This window comes from Thamnophis sirtalis, unplaced genomic scaffold (genome assembly GCF_051295495.1).
Source record: "Thamnophis sirtalis isolate CommonGarterSnake01/CBP01778 unplaced genomic scaffold, rThaSir2_p1.2 scaffold_4, whole genome shotgun sequence".
Lineage (NCBI taxonomy): Eukaryota > Metazoa > Chordata > Lepidosauria > Squamata > Natricidae > Thamnophis > Thamnophis sirtalis.
Genome location: NW_028261384.1, coordinates 117,305,540 through 117,327,017, shown reverse-complemented (window position 1 = coordinate 117,327,017; position 21,478 = coordinate 117,305,540). Strand labels below are relative to the sequence as shown.

At 40.7% G+C, this 21,478-nt stretch overlaps 1 protein-coding gene and 1 long non-coding RNA gene across 2 annotated transcripts in view; both read right to left on the bottom strand.

The window, feature by feature from the left end:
- The window catches only part of LOC148046313 (immunoglobulin superfamily member 1-like), a 50,269-nt gene extending 48,054 nt beyond the window's left edge, over positions 1–2,215 (bottom strand). Inside the window, exons 1-2 of the mRNA XM_087714669.1 lie at positions 1,913–2,215; positions 1,751–1,786 (exon numbers count right to left, since the gene is read on the bottom strand). Of these exons, the coding sequence (XP_087570795.1) occupies positions 1,751–1,786; positions 1,913–1,940 (64 nt within the window). The 5' untranslated portion in view covers positions 1,941–2,215. The remainder of the gene's footprint in view (positions 1–1,750; positions 1,787–1,912) is intronic.
- An 8,624-nt stretch (positions 2,216–10,839) lies between these two features.
- LOC148046312 (uncharacterized) lies at positions 10,840–16,982 on the bottom strand. The gene is made up of 3 exons (XR_015696272.1): positions 16,598–16,982; positions 12,719–12,814; positions 10,840–11,700 (listed from the first exon to the last, which is right to left on the bottom strand). It is a non-coding gene; the product is annotated as an uncharacterized LOC148046312 (long non-coding RNA).
- Between the last annotated feature and the right edge of the window lie 4,496 nt (positions 16,983–21,478).

The window sequence follows — 21,478 nt, the reverse complement described above, 5'->3', positions numbered from 1 at the left end:
ACAACCATTTGCAGATGACCTGATATTCATCTTAGAAGAACCATTCGAAATCGCCCCCAAACTAATAAGAAAAATAGAAGGATATGGAGAAGTTGCAGGATTGAAAATAAATGAATAAAAAACCAAAATAGTAATTAAAAACTTTACAGAGAAACAGAAAAATGAACTGACAAAGAAAATAGATCTGATAGTAAAGATGGTGAAATATTTAGGAATTTACTTAACAGCACGATGCACAACAATTAAAGAAGATAACTACATGAAGTTAATGCAACAAATTAAATTGGATTTGAAGAAATGGAAGACCTTAAAACTATCAATGGTAGGAAGAATAGCTACTATAAAAATGAATATATTGCCAAAGCTACTCTTTTTATTTCAAAGATTAGAGAAAAAATATTTTGAAGAACTGAATAAAATAATTTTGAAATATATCTGGCAAGGGAAAAGAGCAAGAATAAGATTGAAAATGCCACAGGAGTCTTAAAGCAATGGTGGGATTTGAGTTACCGTACTGGGAGCTGTTTTTCCAGGCATCTGTACTTATGTGAGTGAAAGAATGGATAAACCTGAGGCATAGAAGATTACTGTTGCTGGAGGGACATGATTTACAATTAGGTTGGAGTGCCTTTTTGTGGTACGGAAAAGAAACGCAGTACATGGATATTTTCAAAGACACTATGTGAGGAATGCCCTATTCTTAGTGTGGGAAAAAGTTATAACTTTTAAATGAGGAAGGAGAACTTAAAACCAGGCAGGAATTGCAAAACCAAGGGGTGGATTCAGCATGGTGGCCACACCTGCAAATACAGTCTACATATGAGAAAGATGCCAAGACATAAAGAACCAACAGCACTTGATCGGATACTATTAGGGACAGATGAAAAACTAATAAAGAAATGATATAGTTACTTATTAAGCATTAAAATGGAAGATGAACAAGTGAAAGAAACAATGATAATATGGGCAAATTTCTTTTGGCTATACTATAGAACTAGACAAATGGCAAAAACTTTGGGATAGGAAGTATAAAATGACAATGGCCACCTCATATAAGGAAACCTATAAAAGGTGGCATTTGCCACCAGCAAGGCTAGCAAAGATGTCTAAAAATATGTCTGCCAAATATTGGAAATTTAATCAGGCTCCAGGTACTTATTATCACATGTGGTGGACATGTGTGAAGGCAAAAAAATTCTGGAGGAAAATACATACGTGGTTAGAAAAGATAATTAAGCAATATATAGATCTAAAGCCAGAAATATTCTTGTTAGGCATACTACCAGAAAGCTACAATAAAAGGGATACATATTTAATACATGTGTTGACAGCAGCGAGAATTGTATTTACACAATATTGGAAAAAATATGAAAATATAATTCGTTAAATATTAAATTGTGCAGAGATGGATAGACTGACTTTAAAAATAAAACATAAAGCAGATACAGAATATTACTCAACATGAGATATGTTTTGCCAGTGGTAAGATATAAGAGGTAGAAATTAGAAGATTATTACTGTATATAAGTAAAAAATGAATTATATGACTATAAATATAAATAAATTAACATGATTTTTGTTATTATAATTATGATTCTTACTGTTACTATTATTGTCAAAACATTTGTTATTTCTCCATATATAGCTAAAATATAAAATATTTTTAAAAAATGGATTTGCTTTGGGGAGACCATGATTTGTAATTCTCGTTTTACATCCCTCCAATAGTTGTGTGTCTAATGAGACTCACCTTCAGCCATCCATCTATGCTGAGTCAGCCACCATCCTGGAAAAAAAATGATTCCATTAGTGTCAAAATACCTGACCAGTAGAAATTGACACGGGATCTTTGACCTTGGCCCCATGTCTCCATCCCTACTGCTCCCATCTTCTGTTTACTAACAATACCAACCCAGGATCAGATTGAAAATGAGCCTCATGCTGGGATTTTTGTAGGCAGCAGAACTTCTGGCTTCCTAGGTCTTCTGAGTTGTCCTGTCCTGTCACTCAGAGGAACAGATTGGTGCTGAAATACCGCAGGAATTATGGAAAAGATCTTCTCCTGCACCCCTCCCCGAAAGCAGCTTAATTCAGACAAACGTTTTCTTGTTCTGCCTGATGATTCTCTAACTTCCAGTTGTGAAAGAAAGAAAATAGAGGAAGTGACAACAATCTATGGGTGTGTTGAAATGGAGGAACTGAAGAATCATTTGCAGGAGACCCAGAGTTTTAAGGCTCTGAGACATTCTCTTTGAAGTGGGGGGACAAGGAACCCCCCCCCAAAGGTCCAGAAGGGCATTATCAAGTTTTTTCTCACATTGCCTAGCAGATGGAAAAAATAGAGCTAGAATCATAGAGTTGGAAGGGACCTTGAAGGTCTTCTAGTCCAACACCTTGTCCGAAGTAGGACCATCCCGTACAAGTGGATATCAAATCTTTTCTTGAAAACCTCCAGTGATGGAGAACCCACAACTCCAGGAGACAAGCTGTTCCATTGATTGATTGTCATTTTCGGGAAATTTGTCTTTAGTTCCAGGTTAGATTTCTCTTTGATCAGCTTCCACTCATTGCTTTTTGCTCTACCCTCAGGTGCTTTGGAGAATAAGTTGATCCAATCTTCTCCATGAAAATCCCTCAGGTGCTGGAAAACACGTATCATGTCGCCCCCGCCCTCTTTAGCCTTCTCTTCGATAGGCGGAACACACCTAGTTCCTTTAGCCATTAATCATATAACTTAGCCTCCAGACCCCTTATCATCTCTGTTGCTTTTCTCTGTACTCTTTTTAGGGCCTCAGCATCTTTTTTGTATCTTGGTGGCCAGAGCTAGACACAGTATTCCAATTGTGCAGTAAAAATACCTTGAGCAAAAGCACTTAGACTTATTTACCGCTTCACAGTGCTTTGCAGCCCTCTCTAAGTGGTTTACAGATTTAGCATATTGCCCCCAACAATCTGGGTTCTCCTTTTACCAGTCTCAGCAGGATGGAAGGCTGAGTCAACCTTGAGCCAGTCAGGATTGAACTCTTGACAGTGGGCAGAGTCAGCCTGTAATACTGCATTCTAACCACTGCGCCACCACGGCTCATAGAGGAAGTGACATTGCGTCACTTTTGCAGTGCGTGATCTTGATGGTATCCCTCTGTTTATGCAGCCCAGGATGACATTGGCTTTTTGGGCAGCTGCAGCATACTCCTGGCTTATATTTAAGAGATTGTCTACTAGGCTAGGGCCCCAAGATCCCTCTTACAGCTGTTGAGCCAGGTACCACTTATTCTATACCTCTGAGTTTGGTTGGTGCGATGGAAGGAGGATTGGGGGGAATTTTGTATTGTAAAACCAACATCCAATCCACTTCTCTCTCTCTCTCTCTCAGTTTGCTTGTATCCAAGGGACTGTCTTCTCCCAGTTGTCTCCACTTGTCCCATTTGGTCAGACGGGTTGGACATGTTGCAGGTCCCATCAGCCAAGTAATGTTAACTGGTGGGGACCAGGAGACCAACCTTCTCTGCCATATTCCCTGCCCTCTAGAATATTTTCCCTTTTGATATTTGGATGACCCTGTTTGCCTTCCATAAGACTATGAAGACTTGGTTGTTTGCCCAGGATTGGAGCCCAGAGTGTGTTAAGGGCCCTGTTTATGGATTGAATTAACATCCATATTAATGACACTACTTGGTGTCATTTTTAAAAAATTGATTAATTTAATCAATTAATTTAATGTTTAGACTGTCAAGATTCTGTCCATTGTCTGTAAACAAATCATTATTGGGCTTAACCTGACAAAGATGTCTTCAGACCAACAGATTGGAGGAGGTAGGTGCAAAATAAACTATTTCCATGTAAATTCACGAGGAACACCCTACTGCTCAAGGTTGCCTAAGAGAAAGTGTCAAGCACCAGGAAAATCAGTGTAGGAGATGACCAAGCTGAGCCCAAGGGAGAGCTCAAATGCATCATCAGATTCAATGTCCTTCATGGCCACAAGAGATCTGCAACCACCCTACCTTGAATGCCTTTCTTATCTCCTGCTATTTTCCCTTGACCGTTAGTAGCTCAGATTCTTGTAGAGAGTTTAAGCTTACAATAAATCTTTATACTCATTTGAACCACCTGATTCTCTTGATTTTCCTGGCACTTGACAATCAGGAGATCCAGGCAGTTCAAATGGATATAAAGATATATTGTGAGCTTGAACTCTCTACAAGAATCTGAGCTACTAATGGTCAGAGCAGTATAGTGGTAGATAAGGAATTAACAGTGGGCTGAACCTAGATCTCTTGTGGGTGCAAAGGGACTCATGAGTGATGATGCATTTGACCCTTCCCTCGGGTTCAACCTGGTCATTTTCTACAGAAGGCATGAGAACCTCACATGCCAGAATCAAATGCGTGTGATTCATTTGCTCCTCCCCATTCCTATGACAAGAAAAGGGTATTCTTTTTTACACGGTGCAAGATTTAAATCCTATCAAGTGGTAGAAAAATGGACCATTTTTGGAAAAAGCTGCAGGTGAGATCTTCTCTTAGAAGAAATGTTTGTTTTAAATTCTTTCTTGGTCAAACCTGTTTAGCATAACAATAGGATTTTTTTTAACCTTAACTTTAGGCTAAGTGGCAGATCAATGTTATCTTGAAGGTTAAAAGATAACTTGGACTGTTTTGAATGATAACATGTCCCTTTCATCCCAAGCTCAAGTATAAAAAGGAGTATATAGCTAAGATATAAACATAAACAGTTAAGATTTTGATAGAGGAAAATAACTCTGAAAATGTAGCTCACGGTTGAAGTGAGTGAAAAGTCTTGTTTGGCTGCAAAATAGCCATAAGATCTCCTACAGTGACTTGGAAAAAATAGGTTATGTATAGTCCTCAACTTATAACCATTCATTTAGTGACTAGTCAACGTTACAACAGCATTGGAAAAAGTGTCTTGCAACTGATCCTTTTGCTTACAAACCATTGCAGCATCCCTGCAGCTATGTGAACAAAATTTGGGCGCTTGGTTACCAGCATGTGTTTATGATGGATAAGCATCCCGGGGTCATGTGATCATCATTTGCTACCTTCTCAGATAGCTCCTGACAAGCAAAGTTAATAGTGAAGCCAGATTCGCTTAATGACTGCATGATTCACTTAATAACTGTAGTGATTTGCTTAGCAACCAGGGCAAAAAGGTTGTAAAATCAGGGATAACAATAAATAATGGACTTGCTGGACAATGGGAATTCTGTCCTCCTTCGTAACGGACGGTCAGCATATTGTGATCATAGACTGTATCAGGACAGAAACACATTCAAGGGCTGGGACTTGTAGCTCTCCAAAGGTGAAGAGTTGCTCCTTAAAGGAGGATGCCTTGGCACAAACTGTTTACACTGTTTTTATTACTTAGTAATTACCAAGCCAATCCAGCAGGTGGCCCCCTCCAACTGATTTCAAGTCATTTTGAAAAATGAAATAGGATCAGGTTTAAGTAGGGCCTGGATAGAAAAGTAATTCTTCTTTGTCTCTCCTGTACAAACATCCATCTTTTCCTGCCTTTTGGAAACATCAGAGGCTCCAGTTGGCATGCAAATGTTTGTCCTTATTGCCAATGCCCAAGGATCAGGCAGAGGGGGTCTATTCTCCTAATTATGTATTCAGACAAAGCTCTGAAGTCGGATACTAAAAGTTTAATAACAAATATACATCAACATAAAAGGTAAGGAACAGGATTCGTTTTCTGCGCATTTCTTCCACAAAGGAAACTTTCTTGGTTTTGCATGTTGTAAACTTGAAATGAGCATCTAAATCTGCAGGAGTTGCAGTCTTGTGAATTGTGAACTCACTGAGGCCTCAGCTATGACTGAGTTCATATACAGTTCTAATTAGGGTCTTTCTTATGTACTGTTTTAAATAATACTGAACAACTAATAAAGTTGAAGTTAAATTAGCAGATGTCATAATATCATAAAAAGCAAAACTAAGTTTGCTATCTTTGGGTCAGATTGGAAGGCACAGTACAGGTAGCTTACAATCACAATTGAGCCCCAAATTATGTTCTTAAGTGAGAAATTTATTCAGTGAGTTTTGCCCCATTTCATGACTTTTCTTGCCACGTTTGTTAAGTGAATCACTGCAGTTGTTAAATTAGTAACACAATTATTAAAGTCCCCATAGATTTTGCTTGTCAGAAGGTCACACAGGGTAACCCTGGGACAATGCAAGCGTCATAAATGTGAGTCAGTTGTCAAGGATCCGAATGTAAATCACGTGACTATGGGGATGCTTCAATAGTCATAAGTGTGAAAAACACAATCATAGGTCACTTTTTTTTCAGTGCCTTTGTACATTTGAATGGTCACTAAGTGAATTGTTGTAAGTCAAGGACTACCTATAACTCCACCAGTTATTGTTATCAGCTCGGAGGAGGCCCCATTGTGTGTTGAAGACTATCTTTTAATTCAATTATTGACTAAGCGTGTATAGGAAGGAACCATCGTTACAGATCAGGAGCAGATTTCGATGTTAACATCTTCCTTCAACTTTGGTTAACGATGGATGGCGAGAGTGATGATGAGCAGTTTTTCACCTATTTTGTTGTTCATATTTCCTTAGTTAAATCAAAGTTCTATCGTTCATTCTTCCATTTTTCAATATCTTCTTGTACAGTTTTAGTATCAATAATGATCATTTATATATTTAGGGTGTTTCTATTCATATTATTTCCAGTTCTTCAACCCATATAATTCTACTATTAATACACATGTTTAGATTAATATATATTTATATCTATTTCCTTAATTACCCATTGCTTAGTTCTAACCTTCATATTTTTATACATATTTAGTTACTACTAAATATGACTGACTGTACTCAGTCATTCAAAATCTATTTTCCCATTCTTCATATCCATTTATATTACAATATTATACTGATGTTTATCACGCTGCTAAAATAATAATCCAACCTGTATAGTTCTGATATTAATACACATTATTGAAATATATTCATAAAATATTATTTTACTCTATTTTTCTTTATCCTTCATCTGTTACCCAATTCCAAACCTTTAATCTTATTTTCTTTTTAGTTTTCCTCCCATATTTGTGTCTTTTATTCCCTCTATTTGACTCTGCAATCTAACTTTTGCTCCCAACTCTATCCTTTCCCACTGTCTAAATCCAGAACTATCCATTCCATCTCCTATCTCTTTTCCACAGTCCTCTTCCTGTTCCTCCCATTCCCTTTGAAAATATTTTACATTATTTCCCTCCTTTTTTAGTTCCTCAATCGCTATTTGTTTTGGCAACATCTCCTCCTTGTTATTTTCTTTTTTGCTGATTTCTCTCCACTTTTCTCTCTGTTTCTTCTGGTAGCTCTATTCTTCCTTCCTTGTCCTGATCATTGTCCGTTATTATTTGTATTAAATTTCCCAATTTTTGGTCTATACGATCAAATATTTTCTCAATCCTTTGAGAAAACTCCATTCTGTTTAGGTTCTCCTCACTTCCATCTTATGTTGCATCTGTGTTTAGTCGATCTCTTTTTTAGTCCACTGTCCAGAGTTCAATAATTCAAAAAGCCAATCTTCCTAGTCACAATTTTAAATGTCTCATCAATAGTCAATCCAAACAATTTAAATTTACCAGGAGGTTATCTCTTCAAATTAATTTATATGTTCAATAATATTCAATGATGCTCAGGGCTCTTAACTGAAGTCCTTAATTAATAATCAAATCTCTAGTGGTCTTAGAGTAGATATTTCCAATCTTTTGGAATAATTATTTCCAAGTTTGCATATTTCCCTTTTCGTCAGCAGATGGCAGTCTTGCTTCTATCTGCTGCAACTTCTCTGTAATATTGTTACTGTGTTTCCCCGAAAATAAGGCAGGGTCTTGTTTTCTTTTGACCTCCAAAATATGCTTTAGCCTTATTATTGGGGGAGGGGCTTATTATTTTGGAACCAGGCTCTTTGGGAGTCTGCTTGAAAGAGACCAGCCACCCGGCAACCCCCTTCTCCAGCTGGGCAGAACTTCACTCACAGACTCAGTGGTATCCTGAAGATCACTGTTCCCTCTAAGGTGCGCGGCTGCGTGGCCGTGCACATGGCAAGAAAACACCGCGCAGGACTTTTCAACTCCCGCGCAGTGATTTCCACAGGCTCCGGAAGCTGGGGAGGAGGTCCTTTGCAATCCGGACTAACTGCTGCTGCCTCCTCCTCCTCTAACAGCACCGCCGGATTTGCTGCCCGGCGCTGCGGCTTTGAGGAGCCTTTGAGGCTACAGGAGCCAGTAGGAAGGCGGCGGAGGGGCGGGAGCAGGAAAAAAAGCCCCGATAGCCTGAGGGAGATAGGGAAGTAGGCATTGACGGTAAGTTTCTAAAGGATAACTCAGCACGAAGGAAGCCGAGGGAAGGAAGCCGTTTTCTAGCTGATTGACAGGGAGGCTGTTCCCTCCTGGATCAAAGTTACTGAGGAGAGAAGCGGCGGCAGCAGCAACTGCAGCAACCAACTCTCAAACAAGTGGAAACCCACGCCGGATATGCACATGTGTCTGAATCCAGCCTCTGCGCTCGAGGTTTTTTTCGCAGGAAGGGGGAGTCGAGCTGGTGGTCTGCAGATTTTATTTGATTTTAGAAAAAGAACATAAAGGCTTCTTGGCCCACCTGGACCGGAAAGTCAAAATCCAGAAAATTAACCTTGTTTAGGAAAGTTTTGCACTGATGGAAAAATAGTGTTTTCCAGTGAAAGTTTTTTCCCTACTTTTCCTTGTTTGCTATTTTGGCCTCTATTCCTTCTCTTCTCTTCTCTCCTTTCCTCTTTTCTTTCTTCCTTTTTTATTTCCTTCCTTCCTTCTTTCTTCCTTTCCTCTTTCTCTCTTTCTTTTTTCTGCCTCTTTTTATCCTTCCACCCTCCTCTCCCCTTTCTTTTTCTCTTTCTCCTCTTTCCTTTTTTGTCTCTCCCTCTGTCTCTGTCTCTCTCTCCCTCTCCCTTCTTTCCTTCCTCCCTTCCTTCCTCTCCCCTCTTTGTTTGCTTCTTTAAGTGCTCCAATTGCTAATCTATATCAGTTGGTAATTTATTCATAACTTGCTAATATCACTGCAGACTATTGGATAGTAAGGGGGAAAGTATAGTCCTCAACTTACAACAGTTCACTTAATGACTAAAGCTACATCAGCACTGAAAAAAGTGAATTACAGCTGTTCTTCACACATGATCATTGCAGCATCCCCATGGTCATATGATCAAAATTTGGATCTTTGGCAACTGCCTCATATTTATGATGGTTGCAGTGTCCTGGGGTCACCTTTTGCAAACATCTGCCAAGGAAAGTCAGTAGGAAAGTCAGACTGACTTAACAACCAGGTTACTGATTTAACCGCAGTGATTCACTTAACTGTAGCAAGAAAGGTTGTAAAATGGGGCAAAACTCACTTAACAAATGTCTCACTTAGCAATAGAAACTTTGGGCTCAATTATGGTCGTAGATTGAGGACTACCTGAATAGGGAGATTTCTTTACTTAATGGATATTTACATGGTAGAATTGAGTTTCAAATAACACTAATTTCGTTGTCTTGGGTGACATCTATGAAAAAAATCCAGGTGCTCAGGTATGAAAATGTGTTGCTCAAACACTATACTTTTCCGCTCACACTGAAAAAAAATTAGAGGGAACATTGCTGAAGATGCCAAGCTGCACGACTGGCGGGGGGGGGGGGACCAGCCCTCGTGCGGCTTGAGACCTTCGAGATACTGCTGGGTTAGTGAGTATTGCTCTGCCCAGCGGGAGGAGGGTGTTGCATGAGCACCTATTTCCACCCACTCGCGAACATCTCAGTTCTCAACACGACCTGGGCCAGCTGTCCCTGCAGGGCCAGGGCCAGGGCCAGGCCAGGGCTGCCGCCTCCTACACTGCCACTGCCAACCCAACACTGAGGATGGCTTCTTCTGAAAGTCCGGTCAGGCCAGCCGGCCTGTTGCCGAATCTTCCGGGAGCCGGGGTAGAGAGTTTTTTGGCAGCCAGGCCACAACCATAGAATGGGAAGCCCACTCCCAGAGCGGCCACTGCTGGAAGACTTAGGCGGCTTGGCGCCTTTGAAATGCCGCTGCGCTAGTGAGTAGTGCTCTGCCTGACTGGAGGGGGGAGATTGTCCACTGGGCTTATTTTGGGGGGAGGGTGTTTATTTTTGCCCACGCCAAAAATCTGGCATGGCCTTATTTTCAGGACATGTCATATTTTTGGGGAAACACGGTAACAGTTCTGATTCCAAGTTTTCAATTATTCAAATAATTTTTAAATTATAAATCCGATAATTGAGCAATGTTTGTAAGGAGAAATCTGGGACTTTAATCCCAGCATTTTAAAATGCTCTCAACACCACGTCTTTTAGCTTTGAGGAACCAGGTTTCTGTTCATTATTGAAAAAGTATTTTTTTTTCCTTTTTCAGTTCTCCGGTATTTTTCTTGTGTGCCCATTCGCAGCTTCAACAAATAGCTTTAAATATGCTTCCCCCTTGGATTTCTGGGGTCAAGTTCCAATAAAAAGTATTTTCTCAGCCAGATGACACTCCATTCACTTTCTCCTCTCCAGCACAGTCCTGGGTATTCAGGCTGTCCCCGGCTTCATGGCAGCCATTTTGACTGCCGCTGCTCCTCGTCCTTCCCAATCAGGGAGGAGAGGTGCGGTTCTCCTCGACCTACCAGGCGGTCCTGCCTTAGTTCACCATCCCTTCAGAGTGGCTATGGTCCAAAATTGGACCCTCCAACAGGGAGAGGTCGGAGCTGACTGCAAAGCTTGCAGATCAGGCTTCCGAGGGCGCCAGAAGTACAGCCGGAAGTGGTGGGGAAATATTTGTATTTATTAGTTTGTCAAACATGTACAAGATAGAAGGCATAAATATAAACATGGATAGAAATGAATACAAATTGATGGGGACAGTAGGACAGGGACGTTAGGCAGGCTAGTACACTTATGCAGGCCCCCTTTATGGACCTCTTAGGAATGGAGGAAGGTCCACAGTAGACAGTTGAAGGTTGAAGCTTACTTCACTGTCCGAAGTAACATAGTCAAGACCATTCTGATGACCTCATTTCTGGAGCCCCCAGTATATTCCGGTCCTTACATTTGGAATTAATATTACACATTGGTGGGGACCAACCATTGGAACTTTGAATCCACGTTGTAAGTAACCCTTGGGATATCTGTAGTAACTTTGAATGGTCACTAAGCAATCAGTTGTAAGCGGAGGGATATCTGTAATTCAAATATTGACCAAGAGCATATAGGAAGGAACCATTGTTACAGATCAGAAGTAGATCTCAATGTCAACAACTTCCTTCAACTTAACAATGGATGGCAAGAGTGATGATGGGAAGAACCTGTGCCTCAGTGCTAAAGGATCCACCACTGTCCTAAGTAACATAGTCCAGAGCATTCTGGTGACCTCATTTCTGGAGCCCCCAGTATGATCCAGTCCTTACATTTGGCAATAATTATTACACATTGGTGGGGAAATAAAAGTAAGCCATTCTTGCTTGTATTCATCTCAGGAGTGTCTCCCCACCCCCAAGGTCTTATGACATATATGACTGAAAATCTGTATTTTTGACTATTGATGCATATCAATAAAGTTCAGAGGTTTGCCTAGGATTGGTTGCCTGTTGGGATTTCAATGGCTGGTGATTCAAAACAGCTTCCGGATGTTTTCCAGCATCCGAGGTCTAGAAAGAAAAAGAAAAGCTTAGAAGGCATACTTTCCTTCTCTGTTGCAATACAAGCACATGAGGTGATATAATGGTGGGTGGGAATGAGCTTGGAAGGGGAAGAAATGCTGCCTAAGGAATGAGAAGATAAAAGGAGGGGGAGCCTGCAGATGAACAATGGGCCGAGAAAGAAGCTTAGAAAGGATCCATCCTAACTGCCCATGTAGTAAAAAGAGAAAGTGGGTGCTTTGTACTTTGAGATTTGCAAGGTTGATGTTAGCCTCTCAAGTACTAAGCACCTTCTGAAAGCACAAATCTCTGGGGCAGATTCTTTCTATGATTCAGTGGTAGGATTCAAACATTTTTACTACCGGGTCTGTGGGTGTGGCTTGGTCAGCATGGCAGGGGAAGGAGACTGCAAAATCCCCATTCCCTCCTGATCAGGACTCGGGGGGGGGGGGGCAGAGAATAGATGGGGCGGGGCCAGTCAGAGGGGGTATTTACCAATTCTCTGAAATACTCAAAATTTCTGCTACCGGTTCTCCAGAACTGGTCAGAACCTGCTGAATACTACCTCTGCTACGATTCTTTCACAAATTCATAGATTTCATAACTTCTTTCTGTGGGGAAAAATCTTTAACTTCTTTAAGGCAGCCTATGTTCATCTCCTACTTTATTTTTTCTTAATTCTCTTTCACTCTGCAATTAGGGAAAGTAAAGAGATATACAAGACTTTTCTCTTGGATTATAAAAAATCTTCCTGGGCCAATATTAAAAGTTTTCTAATTTTGTCACCTATTCCTAGAAAACTTCAAGTTTCTCTTTAAACCACAGGGTCCAAAAATGTGCTTTGCTTATCTCTCTGATACTATTGTCCATTATTTTTTATGGGGAACCTTTTTTATGCTGCTCTCTGAAAATGAAGGCAATGCAGTCATTACATGAGGCTTATAGACCATAGTTAGCATGCTGTGTTTAGAACATTATTTATCCACTTTTCTCTAATCATGTTTATTACAATATTATCTCCACTTACTTTTTCTTCTTTTGTACCATACCGCGACCAGTAGTGACAAGACAAGCAGGAAAAGGCTCACAGCCATACGTACCCATATGTATGTGTTAATAATACCTGTAAAGCCAAAACATTTGCATTTTATTCTTCATTTTTCATTTCAAACAGCCCTACTTTCTGTGAGTTTTGGTATCCAGATCCAAAAAACAATGGCTGCTATAGACTAACGTGAGTCTTCTACAATGTTTATAAGATGCAGTAAATGATTTTTGTAAAATTATATCATTCTTCTCATTAGCTGTTTTGTATATTATAGCTCTGCCAACTAAGTCATCATGTCCTGGTTTGATTTTATAAGATAATATAAATATGTGCTCATTAATGGGTAAATTAGGGTGAGAAACATATCTACTATTTAGATAAACTTTTGAGCATCCTTTCTCATTGATACACCAGTTATTGCTTCTGCATGGTGATTCAACAACATCTGCTCTTTACAGAGATGGTTTTGATAGACAAACCCTAGGAATTAAGTAGAAAATCCTTTATTATAAGCATTTTTAAATAGCAATAGCAATAGCAGTAGACTTATATACCGCTTCATAGGCCTTTCAGGCCTCTCTAAGCGGTTTACAGAGAGTCAGCATATTGCCCCCAACAATCTGGGTCCTCATTTTACCCACCTCGGAAGGATGGAAGGCTGAGTCAACCCTGAGCCGGTGAGATTTGAATCGCTGACCTGCTGATCTAGCAGTAGCCTGCAGTGCTGCATTTAACCACTGTGCCACCTTGGCTCATAAAGTAAATAAAGTAACTGAGACAGGTAAAGCTAATGGAGGACAAAGAGGACTTATACACAATTGATTAAGGTAGATTTGAAGATGCCTTGAAGGACACATCCTCATGACGTAGATTTGCTCATCCATCCATAGCCAAGGATGCTTTAGATTTACCTAATTCAGTGTTGAAGTAGTATTTTCACCTTGCTACGTGCCACTTTTGTCGCAACTGTAGTGACGGTGATGAATCAAGGACTGAGACCTTCTGAGCTCCTGAAGGTTGTTTTTGGCTGCTATGAACTCTTTTTTAGTTCTGATTTCTCTCTATGTCCATTTTAGCTTTTTGAGAGCAAACGTGATCAGGCACTGGGGTTTTGCTGTATAATGCTTGGTCTGTGCCTCACAATATCCTAATCAGGCATTACACAAACTCCTTATGTACTGTGCTCCTTATTTGCACAGTTCTAGCAGTCTCACATATTAGACACAACAACAACAACAACAACAACAACAACAACAACAAAATAATCCCATGGGTGATAGACAGTTCGTGGGGTGGAGTGTTACTGGTGAAGCAATGAGTCCACCCACCAGTGTTGGTCAGCTGTTTTTAGACAGAGCAAATCAGCAAGAGAGTGACCTTGAGAGACAGGAGGAAAAATGGCATTTAAAGCAGCATTGAAAAGATCTCTCAGCCCACAGAAATAATGAGGGGGTAAGACACCCCTAACACCCCTCAGAGTATGTGTTCTGTTAAGATGCAGTCTGTTGTGCCTTTAAATGGCTTTACTGTACTGCCGTAAAATGGCTTCTACTGTACAGCGCAGTGGAATTGCCGTGGTAACTGTTTCACAGTACTCCACAAGGGGGCTCCCTCTGGTAAGAGGGGAAATCTAACATTAGAAATTACATTTGGTCCGTACATTTCCCCCCTATAAATAAATACCCTGGCAACGCCGAGTTACCGGCTATAAATGATAAAGTACAGGTAATCTTTAACTAGAGATCATTTCTTTAGTAAATATTTGGAGTTGTGATGGGGCTGAAAAAAATACAATCCTTACACTTACAATCATTTCTTGCACTTAATTATTGCTGTATAACCATCATACGGTATGGGATGCTTGGCAACCAGCACAGATATATGACAGTTTCCAGTATCCTGTGCTCATGTGATCATGATTTGCAACCTTGGGTGGGTGGGTCGGTGGGTGGGGTTTCTGGCAAAAAAATAATAATTTAGAAGAATGAATTTGCATTTATGACTGTGGCATTAACGGCCATTGGTGGTCATTAACGGCTGTCATAAAATTGGCCATAAAATCAGGTATGGCTTGACGTATGGCCACAGTAACTTCACAGGTTCCAATCCCAATTGCGGTTGTAAATTGAGGACTACCTATAAATCCAGGAAATGGAAAATCAGAGAGCATGAAGAAGTGTATAGGTGTAGGGATGAAGGGGAAAACAAGACCAGTTGTTCAACCATGAAAAGAGAAGTACGAAGGAGAACTTCTCAAATCCCATGAAGGGACATCCCACAGGAGGAAGTCAAAACTTGTTCATTTCTTTCCAAAGTACAAGGCATAGAATAATGGAGCTAAGTTATACTAAAAGAAAGTTTGAGTGAAAGTTACCGGTAGTAAGAATTTCCTAAGAATAAGAGCCCTTCAGCAGTGAAAACAGTGAGGTGCTGGGACCTCCTTCATTGGGTATAAGCTGAGAGCCATTTCCCTGGGATAATTTAATTTGAATTCCTGCCAGTGGTGTCGAAAAAGGGAAGATGGTGGTTGCACAACTACAATTGAAGCCCAGCCCCTTTGTGAATCTGTATCAGTATTGCAAATACATAGAAAGGAGTAGGGCTTTGATAGCATTGTTACATCACTCATTTTCCGGTTATGACCTGTTTTGACCACTCCCTGCAAGCAACCCTGATTTCAGCCCAGAGCAAGTTCTTTAGGTCCAGGCCCTGAGTGGAATTTTTCAAGAGTAAAATTCTGTGATTCAAACTTCAGTCCAAATCACAGTCATAAGAATTCCTTGCAGAGATTAAAAGAAAGCTAATGTGAAAGGGACAATCCAAATTGGTAGGCGATGGATATGAAAAATCATTATTCTAAATGTTGAAAATCCATGTAATACATTTAAGGAATAAAAACCAGGGTCAAATATACAGTAGATTAGATTAAGCAGAAATAGAATTCCATCCACCATTAAATCTGCAAAAAGATCCATAACCTCAGGTGTCTTTATCTGTTTTCCATTTCCATCCTATTTTCTGTAAGATCTCAACACGCTGGAAAGTAACCACAAATAATTGCCTTGGGGCCAGCCAGGTTCTGTGTCCTACAATTTTAGCAATGCAGCCAAACAAAGCAATATTCCTTAACACGTGGGACAAGATTAGAAAAAAACGAGTGACTGAAAATTATCAGTATCCTTCCCCTGCCACGCCCACAGACCCGGTGGTAAAAATTGAATATCATCACTGCATTGTCCCCATGTGCTATTTGGGAAGTGGGCATCTTTTGATTAGAGGAACCATCCTGGTGGCTATTTTGAGAAGAAGAAAGCTCTCAAGGCCGTCATCATGGTCCTTGCACAAAGCATACTTCTGCTTTTCCAGACATGCTCACTTAACCCCCAAAGCTGCTGCTCTCTTGGTGGCTGAGCACCAGTCTCTACCTCTGGAAAGTCTTCCACCAGGGATTTTTGAGTGGAGGGATTATACAATCATTAAAAAACCCCATATGTCTCATTGATTGGAGGCAAGAAATTGGAAATCGTGTTCGTTTTGGTCTATATCCTCAAAATCCAACTCAGACCAGGTCTGAACAATTTTATCTCTCTTTATCACAATCCTCAGAGCCTCCTTGAAGATGTTCATCAGGCCCCTCCCTTCCACAAAGGAGTGGTTCAAGATCTGTGTTCTTGGTCCCAAGGATAATTAACCAAACTTAAACCTAACTATGCTTAGTAGGTTGCAGCTGCTAAGTTTCTCATTGGTTGAACAGGTTATGTCAATGGAGTCTGGAGAAAGACAGTCCCCTTTCTTATTTATGAAGGACAAAAATCAGACCTTTTCTTAGCCCCTGGGACTCTATGGGGGGATTCTCACCTGAACCACTGGACCCTCCGGGTATCATCATCATGGTGGGAGTCATCATCTTCGGATCTAAAAACAATCAGGATTCAAGAAATAAATTCATTTATTCCTCTGGATTTTAACAATATTTCTTGTGAAAATTCTTAGCAAATACACATTCGCTGCACATCTTTATTTATTGGCAAAGAAAAGAGAATCCCCCCTCAAAACAATGGGAATGGAAGCCCGGCACCACTCTACACAAAACATATTAAAGGAGGCATGCATAAGCACACCATTGTGCATACCATCCCTGTCCCACTGTCCCCATTTATCTGTATTAATTTCCTTCGTTCATGTCCATGTTCATATTTATACCTGCTATCTTGCACATGTTTGACAAACCAATAAATAAATAAATAAATAAAATATGATTTCCCCCTCCAATGAACAATAACAGCGAATTAACTTAAACCGCCACCAGATGTTTTCCAACAAGAGTGGCTCGTTCTGCTCTGGGCACACTGCCACACCATGGGACTCGATCTCAAGTTGGTCTCATGATCAACTTCAGAGGACAAGCAGAGCCCACCATTAAAGGTCCTTGCAGGTCCTGTCTTGACCAAGTCCCTTCTCCTCTCCTCTCTCTGCACATTGCTAATACTGCTCCCCCCTTCCGTGTTTCCAATTTCAGCAGTTGCTGTCAAGGGATAACTTTAAAATATTATCATCCAAATCTTATGCTTAACCCCAATGATCACTGCATGCACTCACCATTGGAGCAATATCCTTCGGTGTTTACAATTGTTCTAATCTGGTGATGGGACACCTCAAAAGTGCAGATAAGCCTCTGGTCAATATTGCAACATATGTCTATTCACCGTTCTGTCTCTATCTCTTCTCATTCTTCTGAACATTAATTTTATTGCTATGACCTATTAAAACAAGAATAATCTGTCTCTTCTTGCCTCTCCATCAGCCTTCATGTCAATCTTTCTCTTTCCTTGTCTCTCCTGAAACATTCAATGGTCCCAAGACAGATACTTGCCTATCAAGGGTCTCTGACTGGCCTAATGTTTACCAATCTATACGATATCCATTACTGAAAGTTCTGTTTCAGTCCGAGATCTTCCAGAAATTCAGTCCATCTCAGATGGGCAAATGGGGAATTGGAATGACTTACCTCTCAAAGGGAGCTCCAATGGATCACTTGGCACTGACCAGACAAAAGGACTCCTTTTGTTATGGTACTGGCAGGTATAACTTCCTGCCTCTTCCAACCTTCTCCAATGGAGGAAAAATTTCACTCCCTTTTCCCCTGGCTCTGCAGCCTGGTAATGAAACGGCTGCCCTGAGTTCATAAGAGCAAAGGTCAGATTAAGTTCTGACCCCCCGCACGGTATGTAGAAGAATGGAGGATATGTTTCTAAAACCTCGGTGGAAGGCTTGGTCAGGCTGGGATCTAGAAGGAAGAAAGATTCAATGAAACCTCAGAGAACCTTGTAGGCAAATATTTCCTGCTTCATTCAGCCACAAATAACATCCCTCCCTTTTCAGTCTTTTGGCAATAAATGGATCAACTTCTCCATTCTCAGTACTTTTTCCTTTCAAATATTTATAAGAAAACCTATTTATTTCTTCCCCGTTCTATTATTCTATCCAAGGCCCAAGCGCTCCCATTTCCCCTATCTCACATTCTGTCTCTTCAAAGTGATATACTAAACAATGTTAGCTTACAGAGAATGTCATCTATAAAAGCAAAACAATATCAAAATGAAGTGGGGCTAAATTTGGGTAGTTCAGAGTATTGGCAAATACCACTTCTGGCTGGCCCCAGAGTGGTGAGGGAATGCAGATTTTGCACTATCCTTTCCCTGCCACTCCCACTAAGCCACACGGACAGAACCGGTAGTAAAAAAAATGGAATTTCACCACTGGTCTTTGTCCAACCCAGTGGGTGCCCAGGTATAGATGTGGATTTGGCATTTCAAGGACTGCAAAAGAACCTAAGTCACATCAGGAGAACAAAATGAACCAATTTTAATCTGGATTAACATTACACAGAAGGGAAATCTCTTGCAAAAATGCTTGGGCATTTTAATTGAAGCAACTTGGCTTTCCATTCAGGCATTACAAATGCTAAATTTCCCACCTCCAGGCAAATAAAAATTTGACTTTGGGATTTATTGATTAGACTGGTTTATTGTTATAGAAATGGCTGGTTTATACTATTAAGTAAAAGTAAAAAAGTTGAGGTTTGATGTTATTGTCGTCTCATTCTACTGCACCAAAAGGAGTTGGAAGTCAATGCCTTTTCTTTCTTTCCCCTTCTTTTCTACACCTTTCTCTTCCCTTTCCCCTCCCCCATTTTTCCTATTATTTGCTTTTTGTATTTTTGTATTTTATATCATAAATGAATAAAAAGGGCAAAATATAAACAAACAAACCAAAATGCAGAGAGCTATTTGCCCAAAATTGTCCTATAAGTTTCTCTGGCAGTGAAAGGAAATATTTGGCTAATGCAAAATTGTGAACTCTTTGTAGTGCCAGTTGTGTGAAAACCAAACAGTTACTAAGCAGACCTCACCTATTAGGTTGAGATAAATTGGTTTACTTAAATCTGAGCATCGCCATTCATCTAGGCAAGATCTGCAGTAGTACATGCCGCCTTGTGATTTTCTAAGAATGGACAAGGAAAATGCAGCCTGATTGGATGTTGCCTCCTTAGCATCTACAATTTCCAAACTAACACTTGAGCTTGCAAATTTGACGAGATCGAAATTTCCATGAAAATCATCCTGGCTCCAGCAGAAGAAGGTGACATCTTCTCCCAAAGCAACCATCTCATTGAAATTGGTAGATATGAAAGGTGGGGAAAGAATTTGACCTGGACAAGACAAAAAATAATAATAAATGTGGATAAAATGTGGAAGGTGGAGCATTCTGTTTATCCTCAGAAATGGAACAACTAAAGGCAAAATCAGGACTCTTTCTGTGTTTGGAAGCAGTATTTTTCTTTATGAAGAGTGTCCAGTTCTTTTTGGAAGAAATGATTTCCATCAGGAGCACTTAACCAGAGAATACACCTGCAATAATATCTATTTTGTTGCCATCTATGCAACAAAACCATTTACGCATTCAGATTTTTGATCCTGAAGGAGTATATGAATCAATATAAATCAATATTGGCTTCTGTTTATATTATTGTATACTGTCTGAAATTAGTTGTTTTCTAGCATAGCAAATTGTAACCTTAATACTGGACTTCAAATGTTATCTCACTGCTGCGTCTCGCTTCTATTCTTGGCTTCAAAGCTTGGCACATTTTTGGAAGCTAGTAGAAGAAATTGTTACACGGGAATATCAAAACTGTATAGATAAACGAACCCAACTAGGGAGTTTTCCTGGCTCATAAATCCTTAAAGCATTCTGCCGAAAAACAACTTGGCAAAGGGGAGCAGCCAACCCTTACCCAAGGCTATAGGAATACTCCACAGATAAGGTAGACAGAGACAGGAGCTTGAACAAAAGAACGCTTTAAAGATAATGAATCTTTGTCTCTGATTGGATAAACTTTGTTTCTAGCTGCCTAAAATGTATATAATACTCTGTAAGGAATAGAAGGTGTGGCTATTCCTTACATGCTTTTGTTTGTATGCTTTGGATGTAGTTTTGTCACCCAGCTTTTGCTATGGCCATAAATAAAAGCTGATACTTTTGGGAAGCCTCGTCTCGAGTCTCACTCTTTGGCATCTCAGTGGCTCAGGGAAAACTGCTGGAACCTTACAATACCATTGATGAGACACTGCAATAGAATTCAGCAAATAAGTTGATGATGTGTTTGAGCCTAGAAAGTAAACCAGGGAAGATCTTACTCCATGTCTCCAACCTCTAGTTCTGTGATGGCGACCCTATGGCATGCGAGCCACAGGTGTTGCCCTGTCAGCTCCAGCACGCATGCGTGCACTGGCCAGCTGGTTCTGCCTTCATTTCTGGCCGTTTTTCACCCTCCGGAGGCTTCCCTGAAGCCTCTGGAGGGTGAAAAACAACCCAACGTACAAACCGGAGGTTTGGGAATGGGCCTCTGGGGGGGTGGAGGGAGAGAGGCCATTTTCATTCTCTCCAGGTTCCTAGAAAGGGTCTGGAGCCTGGGGAGGGCGAAAAACAGGTCTACCGTGACATCACGTGGCAAAAGAGGGGGGAGCACGGGGGGAGTCACACATGCATGTGCAGGGGCTGGGCGCATAGAATTATGGGTGTGGGCATGCGCATACTCCCTCCCTGGTTTTGGCATCTGATAGCAAAACGTTTATTTCACATATAAAAAGGGATGTGCCTCGAGCAGCTGCTTCATCTTGTCCCTGGAGAAGAGAAGCAGCATTGCCTTGGTGACCGGCATTTATCACCTTTCTCGGCCTGAGTTTCCCATAACATCTTCACACCCGGGGATTGGCTCAATCGTGTATTGGACTTTGGGAGGGGCTCTATCTGCAAAGGTTTATTCTAACGAAGCAAGTGGGAAAAGTTACTTCCCGCCTACGTCTCTTGCTGTCACAATCTTCCAATAAAAGTTTCCCTTTGAAATGGCTTTTGTTTCAAGAGTTCTGCTTTCTTGAGAAGACTGGCATTAGGCAGGAAGTTCAAAAGGGTCAACCCAGAGAGACAACAGCCCTACCATGGGGACCATGCACCCAAAATCCAGGGCAGCAATCAAGAAGATGCTGAATGCTGGGGAGAAACCTCCGCCAAAACCCAGCAGGAGGAGATCCTCAGTGCCTGGGCTGAGGAGGACATCGCCTCTAGCAGCTCTACAAAACCTAAGTGGTCCATCAGGGAAGAAGGGAGGATGGAACAGCAGAACCAAGAAAGTCAATGATGGGATTCATATATTTTACTACCGGTTCTGTGGGCATG